The sequence below is a fragment of the Grampus griseus genome (genome assembly GCF_964374135.1).
Source record: "Grampus griseus genome assembly, chromosome: 14".
NCBI classification, from domain to species: Eukaryota; Metazoa; Chordata; class Mammalia; order Artiodactyla; family Delphinidae; genus Grampus; species Grampus griseus.
In genome coordinates this window covers 15,373,041-15,381,754 of record NC_139008.1, presented here as the reverse complement: position 1 = coordinate 15,381,754, position 8,714 = coordinate 15,373,041, and the positions used below count along the sequence as shown (strand labels likewise).

General features: G+C 59.9%; 1 protein-coding gene across 1 annotated transcript; it reads left to right on the top strand.

Moving 5' to 3' along the window:
• Window positions 1–398: 398 nt before the first annotated feature.
• ZNF646 (zinc finger protein 646) lies at window positions 399–8,672 on the top strand. Its single transcript, XM_082670604.1, has 3 exons — window positions 399–476; window positions 1,627–7,046; window positions 8,366–8,672. The coding sequence occupies exons 2-3, from the start codon at window positions 1,709–1,711 to the stop codon at window positions 8,485–8,487; spliced, it is 5,460 nt and encodes a 1,819-aa protein (XP_082526730.1). The 5' UTR covers window positions 399–476; window positions 1,627–1,708; the 3' UTR covers window positions 8,488–8,672.
• Window positions 8,673–8,714: the final 42 nt, after the last annotated feature.

Below are 8,714 nucleotides of genomic sequence, written 5' to 3'. Positions count from 1 at the left end.
AGTGCAGAACGACACAGCTCTTTGACCTACGTGGGCGGGGTCAGAGTCGCGCGTTAGCCGCTTCTCATCTAGCACCGGAAATGTGTCTGTGTAGAACCGCTGCTTGGAGGCGGGACAGAAGCATTTTTAAGGCGGAAGTTTCGCGGGGAAGCTTTTGCGGCTTGGACACTTCCTGTTTCCTAGTAACAATAGGAAGTGTCCGCGGAGCTGGGGGGTAGACTGCTGGCTCGTGCCAGCTGCGCCCTCTTTCTTCTGCGTCCTTCCTCCTCCCCCTCCTTTCCCTCTTTCCCTCCCCTCCCACCGCCCAGGAGCCCTGGCAGAGTGTGCGTGTGTGGGAGCTCGAGAGCCCCTCCACAACCACCCCTTGGGGTGCGTGGCTGCAGTTAGGGTGAGGGTCCAGTGCGCAGGCGCATTCCCGTTCGCGGTCCCCAACGGACGCACCCGCGGCGGGAACGAGAAGGGGCCACCGGTGTGAGGTAGGGGTCCTAAGAGAAAACTGGTCGAGGAGATGAATGAGGCAAGAGGACCTTATTGGTGGTTGATTAGGAGAGGCGACTCTTGAGCGAAGGGGCTTTGTGAAGTGAGAATTCTGGGAGCAGGTTCAGTAAGGGGGTTTAGAGTCGGAGATAGGAGTTGTATTTGGGTCCCAAGGGAGTGAACAGTCAGAGTCAGAGAAGGCCAAGGTGATGTAGGAGGCATGGGGGCCTGCCATGGAGAGAGCAAGGGCTTTGGAAAGAAGATTGAGTCAAACGGGCTGGCTCGTGTGTAAACTGGGATAACAGAGGCACTGCAGTGTGTTGTGAGGACTAAGTGACATAACGAATATTCTTTACTTAGCACAGTGCCTGACACATGGTAATGCTTAGGTAGCACGTGTTGCTGTTGTCATTAGTATTATGAGAGAAGGTAGAAGAAAAAATGAGAAGGGATGGAGAGGCGTAGGAAAGATAAAGGTTGGGGGTGAAGAGCCAGAAAGGAGATGAAATTTCCAAGATGGAAGATCGTTTGGAATCCAGGGAACCCAAGAGAGTCTTTCAGAAACGTGACTTTGTGACCCTGAAAGGAATAGGGCAGGTGGGGGAGCAAGCCAGCCCTTTCTCTGAAGGGGGCCTCTAACCTCACCTCTCAGGTCCGAGGCTGTCAACTGAAGAAAGAAGCTGCTTTTTCCATGCCTCTAGGCTACTCTGTTTAGCTGAGGGGTGAAGGAGGGAGAATTGGAGTTACCTTATAGAAGGTCCTAGGAGAGGTACAGGTATCCTTTTAAGATGTCGCAGAAGATAGATTTATAGAGAGCAGAGGGTTAGAGACAGTAAAGCTTTTGGGATTTGGTCTGAAGACAGAATAATAGATTTGTGATCAGAGGTAGGTTGCATTCCTTTAGACGTCAGTTTCCTTATCTATACCTCCGGAGATGAGTCAGGCCTAGAGGAGCTGCCATGTTTGGGGAGCTTGTATGCAGGGAAGTATTAAATGATGTTGCTTCCAGAATAGATCCAGTAGAGAGCAGGTCTCTGGGCATTGCTGCTTGGGGAACCCATCTGTGCCCTCTGGTGAACTTGTTGCTCATAGAACTAATAGGCAAAGTTAATTCAGGCTTTCCTTCTGACCACTGCCCCCTGTTCCTAGGCCTTGGACCCTCCACCAGAGGAAGATGCTGCTGCCACCTGCCTGCTCTTCCTGAACCTTCAGGTTTCTGCCACACTGCCCCATGGAGGACACGCCCACCTCACTCAGCTGCTCTGACTGTCAGCGCCACTTTCCTAGCCTCCCAGAACTGTCACGGCACCGAGAACTGCTCCATCCATCTTCCAACCAGGACAGTGAGGAGGCCGACGGCATCCCTCGGCCCTACCGCTGTCAGCAGTGTGGGCGGGGCTATCGTCACCCAGGGAGCCTGGTCAACCACCGCCGGACCCACGAGACTGGCCTTTTCCCCTGTACCACCTGTGGCAAGGACTTCACCAATCCCATGGCCCTCAAGAGCCACATGAGGACTCATGCTCCTGAAGGCCGCCGGCGGCGCAGGCCTCCGCGCCCCAAGGAAGCCACTCCATGCCTCCAGGGGGAGACAGTGTCCGCTGACTCCTGGGGCCAGAGGCTTGGCCCTGGGGAAGGCTGGGAAAACCAGAAGAAACATACTGAAGAGACATCTGGCTGTGAATCTGGGCCAGACCCTAGGGCAGCTCTGGACACTTGGGAAGATCCACCCACCAGACAAAGAGAAGGCTGGGAAAGCCAGCCAGATCCTAAGGAGGGCACAGAGGGCTGGGGGCCCACCACCAACTCTGCCAGAGACCCACCGCTCCCCACCCCGGCCAGCAGTCTCCTTAGCAATTTGGAACAGTATTTGGCTGAATCAGTAGTGAATTTCACAGCAGGCCAGGAGCCCACCCAGTCCCCTCCTCCTGAGGAGGAGCGGCGGTACAAGTGCAGTCAGTGTGGCAAGACCTACAAGCATGCCGGGAGCCTCACCAACCACCGCCAGAGCCACACCCTGGGCGTCTACCCTTGTGCCATCTGCTTCAAGGAGTTCTCTAACCTCATGGCTCTGAAGAATCACTCCCGACTCCATGCCCAGTATCGGCCTTACCAGTGTCCCCACTGCCCCCGCGCCTTCCGGCTCCCCCGAGAGCTGCTGGAACACCAGCAATCCCATGAGGGTGAAAGTCAGGAGCGGCTGTGGAAAGAGAAGGGGATGCCCACCACCAATGGGCACACAGACGAGAGCAGCCGGGACCAGCTCCCTGGTACACAGATGCTAAATGGCTCTGGGGAGCTGAGCACCTCTGGGGAGCTGGAAGATAGCAGCCTGGAGGAATATCGGCCATTCCACTGTGAGGACTGTGGCCGTACCTACCGCCATGCTGGGAGCCTCATCAACCATCGCAAGAGCCACCAGACAGGTGTCTACCCCTGCTCCATCTGTTCCAAGCAGCTGTTCAACGCAGCTGCCCTCAAAAACCACGTGCGGGCTCATCACAGACCCCGGCAAGGAGCCGGAGAGGATGGGCAGCCATCAGTACTGCCAGCTCCCCTGCCGCTGGCTGAGACCACCCACAAAGAGAAGGAGGTCCCCACCGCCACCGTGGACCACCGCCCCTATAAGTGCAATGAGTGTGGTCGGGCTTACCGGCACCGGGGGAGCCTGGTAAACCACCGCCATAGCCATCGGACAGGAGAGTACCAGTGCTCACTCTGTCCCCGCAAGTACCCCAACCTCATGGCCCTGCGCAACCACGTGCGGGTACACTGCAAGGCTGCTCGCCGCAGCACAGGCCCAGGGGCCGAGGGTCCCCTCGGCCGCCGCAAGGTGGAGCTCCCAGCTGACCCAGTGGGAGCAGAGGCAGCCCCCTGTTCAGATCAGGGACCTGGGTGCAGACGTGAAGAGGGGGCCACCGATGTCCCGCCAGCAACAGATAGGACCGCGCCACAGATATGTAGCCTGGGTGGCACGCTCTTTGAAGACCCTGAGAGTCTTGAACGTCACGGCTGGAGCCATGGGGAAGGGGAGAACGGCAGGACCGAGACCAGGGTGTCACCTCCTCGGGCGTTTGCCTGCCGAGACTGTGGAAAGAGCTATCGCCACTCAGGCAGCCTCATCAACCACCGGCAGACCCACCAGACGGGAGACTTCAGTTGCGGGGCCTGTGCCAAGCACTTCCACACCGTGGCCGCCATGAAGAACCACATGCGCCGCCACAGTCGGCGGCGGAGCAGGCGGCACCGGAGGCGGGCTGGCAGTGCTGGCGGTGGGCGAGAAGCTGAACTCCCGTCAGGCGGGAGCTGGGCCCCAGAGCTGGTGGAAAACGGTGAGGGCCTGAGCCGTCCCCAAGACCCTTCAAGGCAAAGTCTGAGTGGAGCCGAAGGCAACGTGGAAAGTGATGGGAGCTGTTTGCAGGCTGCAGCTGAAAGGGACAAATGTGGGCTTGAGAGGGATGAGGCCTGTTTCCAGGGTGATAAAGAGAGCAGCGGCACTGAGGAAGGACTGGAAAGGAAGGAGGCCTGTTTCCTTGACAACTTGGACATCCCAGGCGATGAGGAGAGCAATGGGACTCGCTTCTGTGGTGGCCCCCCTGGGGTGGAGGAAGACCAGAAACCAGCCCCTGGCCAGCCCAGCTCCCCTTCCCACTCTGCCAGAGCCGCTGCTGGCTGGCAGGCTGAGGTCTCCCACACGTGTCCTGACTGTGGGCATTCTTTCCCCCATGCTGCTGGCCTGCTGAGCCACAGGCCCTGCCACCCACCGGGCATCTATCAGTGCTCCCTCTGCCCGAAGGAGTTTGAGTCCCTGCCTGCCTTGCGTAGCCACTTCCAGAGCCATGGGCCTGGGGAGGCAGCATCCGCACAGCCCTTCCTCTGCTGCCTCTGCGGCATGATCTTCCCTGGGCGGGCTGGCTACAGGCGTCACCGGCGCCAGGCTCATGACTCCTATGGTACGACTGAGGGCTCAGAGGAGGAGGGGGAAGAGGAAGGAGCAGCAGGGGCAGGCTCCACCCATAGCCCCCCACTACAGCTCTCGGAAGCAGAACTGCTGAATCAGCTGCAGCGGGAGGTCGAGGCGCTGGATGGCGCCGGGTATGGGCACATCTGTGGCTGCTGCGGTCAGACCTACGATGACCTGGGCAGCCTGGAGCGTCACCACCAAAGCCAGAGTTCTGGGAACACCAATGGCGAGGTTCCCAGCCTCATTCATCACCCGGGAGAGTCAGGTGATGCCACAGGGATGGCTGCAGATGGCACCTTTGAGGGCACGGTGACCTCTTTTTCTGGGGAGGGTGGAGACACAAAGTCTGGAGAGGGAGTAGGTGCCACGCTTGCAGACAGCCTTTGTATGCCGGGTGGGGAAAGTTCTCTGGAGACCCAGCCCCGCCCCTTCCGCTGCAACCAGTGCGGCAAGACCTATCGCCATGGGGGCAGCCTGGTGAACCACCGCAAGATCCACCAGACCGGAGACTTCATCTGCCCCGTCTGCTCGCGCTGCTACCCCAACCTGGCTGCCTATCGCAACCATCTGAGAAACCACCCGCGCTGCAAAGGCTCTGAGCCCCAGCTGGGGCCCGTTCCAGAGGGAGGAGGCAGCGGTGAGCCCCAAGACATGGCAGAGGAGGGCCTCGGGCAGGCAGAGGTGGAGAAGTTCCAGAAGGAGCTTAAAGTGGAGCCCCTGGAGGAGGTGGCGAGGGTGAAGGAAGAGGCCTGGGAGGAGACCACTGTGAAGGGGGAAGAAATGGAGCCGAGGTTGGAGACCGCGGAGAAGGGCTGCCAGACTGAAGCCAGCTCTGAGCGGCCCTTCAGCTGCGAGGTGTGCGGCCGGTCCTACAAGCACGCCGGCAGCCTCATCAATCACCGGCAGAGCCACCAGACCGGCCACTTTGGCTGCCAGGCCTGCTCCAAAGGCTTCTCAAACCTCATGTCCCTCAAGAACCACCGGCGCATCCACGCGGATCCCCGACGTTTCCGCTGTGCCGAATGTGGGAAGGCCTTCCGCCTGCGCAAGCAGCTGGCCAGCCACCAGCGGGTCCACATGGAGCGCGGTGGGGCTGGGGGCTCCCGCAAGCTGCCCCGGGAAGATCGGCCCTTTCGCTGTGGGCAGTGTGGGCGGACCTACCGCCATGCCGGCAGCCTCCTGAACCACAGGCGTAGCCACGAGACGGGCCAGTATAGCTGTCCCGCCTGCCCCAAGACCTACTCCAACCGCATGGCCCTGAAGGACCACCAGAGGCTGCACTCGGAGAGCCGGCGGCGCCGAGCTGGGCGGTCCCGGCGGGCAGCTGTGCGCTGCGCCCTCTGCGGCCGGGGCTTCCCTGGCCGGGGATCTCTGGAGCGGCACCTGCGAGAGCATGAGGAGACCAGAGGGGGTCAGGGAGGCCCAAACGGCACCGAGGGTGGTGAGGGGAACCTGGTCGATGACCAGGAACTAGAGGACCGGTGGTGCGGTACTGAGTCGGTACCCCTGCTGGAGGCTGGAGTCATGAGGCCAGCGGAGCAGAGTCAGAGCCCCCTCAAGGCAGCAGGTTTAGAAGGCACGGAGCCAATGTCCTGGGGCACGGGGAAAGCAGATGGGTGGCGAGGAGACAGAGGACTGGTGAATCATGGTGGAGATTGGGTTCCTGGGGGTCACGTACCGACCAAGCCGGAAGACGAGTCAGGGGACAGTGTCCCCAGGAGTCCTTGCCACCTCGGCAATAGCCAGCCCAATGGACCTAGTCTGATTCCCATGGATAGCTGGGACAATGGAGACAGCAGCCCTCAGCCGCAGCCGGAGAGCCACTCCTTTTCCTGCAGCCCTTGTGGCAAGACCTCCTGCCAGTCGGAAGGGCCCTGGAAACACAACACCCACAAGACAGACCGTCACTATTGCCTGCTCTGCTCCAAGGAGTTCTTGAATCCTGTGGCCACCAAGAGCCAGAGCCACAACCACGTAGCTGCCCAGACCTTTGCCTGCCCTGACTGTGGCAAGGCCTTTCGGTCCCACCAGGAACTCGCCAGCCACCTGCTGACTCATGCCAGGGGCCTCAGTCAGGTGTCGCCCCTGATGGAGGCCAGAGGTCCCAAAGCTGGGGCTGTAGAGGATGAGGTGGATCTCCCTGGTCAAGTCCGGAAGGCCCCATCAGAACCCCCCAGGGCCCCAGGAGAGAATGCCGGGAGAGCTAATGGAGGCCAAGGCATCAGGTCCGTAGTGGCTGTGGACGAGGAGCGGCCCTTCCGCTGTGCCCAGTGTGGGCGTTCCTACCGCCATGCCGGTAGCCTGCTGAACCACCAGAAGGCCCACACCACTGGACTGTATCCCTGCTCCCTCTGCCCCAAACTTCTACCCAACCTGCTGTCCCTTAAGAACCACGGCAGGACCCACACGGACCCCAAGCGCCACCGCTGCAGCATCTGTGGCAAGGCCTTCCGGACAGCTGCCCGGCTGGAGGGCCACGGGCGGGTCCACGCACCCCGGGAGGGGCCCTTCACCTGCCCCCACTGTCCCCGCCACTTCCGCCGCCGCATCAGCTTCCTGCAGCACCAGCAGCAGCACCAGGAGGAGTGGACAGTGGCCAGCTCTGGTATGGGGACATGAATGGGCTTGGGCAGAGGATTGGAGGGTCCCAGAGGAGGCGGGCACATAGTAGAGGGTAAAAACTGGCCCCAAGGGGAGCAAGGAGTGAGAGGATCACGTGGATTTCAGGAGGCGGCCAGGGCTGGGATGTAGAGAAAGCTAGTTTGCGCATGCTGCCTTTTGAGTGGCTGAGATCTGAACCCCTGGAGGCTACCTTACCCCAAGGTGAATAGGTAGCCTGGTGGGTTGGGGTAGTCAGGGGTGGTAGGGAGTGGTCAGGGGCAGAGGCAGCTGCCGGAGCTCCTCTGCTGTGCTGGAGCTAGAGAGGAACGGTCTTTTTGTTTTGGGAGGGGAGGTAGCTGGGTGCCACCTGGCTGCTGCATCCGGACACTCCCCTGATCCAGCCAATTAAGTAATGATTTCTAGAGAACAAGATGGTCTAGGTTCTGCTCTTCCCTAGAGTAGGCAAGGAGCCAGGGAAAAAGGAAGGGGGCATGGGAGACGCCCCCAGACTGTGGCTTCCATGCTGACCTGGTCGGGGAACAGGGTCATTAGTTGGCACCCAGCTCCCTGTCCCTGTTTCCCCGAATCTTGTCTCTGCTCCCCCTCCTCTTTACTTGGAAACTAGACCCTTGGCCCTTTCCCACCTCTATTGGCCCACGTTTCTTCTCCTTCCCTTTATTCAACCTTCTTCTCTCTCTGCTGTGCATTTGCTTTTTGGGATCCAACCAAACCACCCTTTCCACCTGCACACCTGCCTTCCCGCCGGCACACCTTTAATTGGAGGACTGAGTCACAGATAATTGATTCTTTGAAACCAGGCCCAGCTATAGCAACAACAGTTATCAGCCCCTATTTCCCTTCCGTCAAGGGGAATCTCCAGGGAAAGACACCTCCGCCCAGCCTTGCTGGAGGACGAGGCTGCAGAGGAATGGGAGAGCCTGTTCCCTCAGCAAGTCCTGGGCTTGCTCTCCACCTCCCCTAGGGATCTGTAGCCCTTCTCCCAGGGCCACTTCCATTTAGTGGCCCCCAAAGTGGGTGTCCCTGAGATGGTGGGCCCCTTGACCAGAGATTGTCAGGGCAAGGAGGGGTGGGTGGTGAGATTCCCCTGAGAGTGCTGATAAGACGGCTTTCAGGATAAGAGTTCTCGTGACCCCAAGGGAATGAGTGAGGAGTTAGTTAACCAGGTCTGGGGAAATAATTGGGAGTTCTCACACAGGCCTTGGGGGCAGGGGCTGTGGGGAATGGCCTGCAGGGCTAGGGAGAGGGAGGGGTACAAGCTGTGTGGGGTTTGTGCCCTCAGTTGCCTCGTCTTTCTCTCCCCAGGAACCCCAAAGGCACCAGCGGCGGGCAGAGGGGACTTGTCATTGCCCCCTCCACCCACCCCCACGACCCCACTCCTGGACCCTTCACCCCAGTGGCCTGCAGACCTCAGCTTCTCCCTCTGAAATTCAAGTTTCCAAAGATCAGAATACGGGGTAGGGGGAGGGCAGATTGTAGGGAAAGGCTTGATCTTGTTTTGCTCAGGAGTAGTTTGGGCATCCCCAGCTCTCTTCTCCCCTCCTCCTGCAAAGAGGACCCAGATCTGGCTTCTTTCCCACGGAGGGGGTGAGATGTTCCTCCCGTCCTGTCCTTCAAGGACCTCCTTTCCCCTGCCTTTGTCACCATGCTCTTC

Excerpts from the sequence above, each read along its gene's own strand:
- ZNF646 (XM_082670604.1), top strand. The coding sequence starts at position 1,709 with ATGGAGGACACGCCCACCTCACTCAGCTGCTCTGACTGTCAGCGCCAC. Across the intron at positions 7,047-8,365 it reads GTGGACAGTGGCCAGCTCTG|GAACCCCAAAGGCACCAGCG; the intron begins GTATGGGGACAT and ends TTCTCTCCCCAG.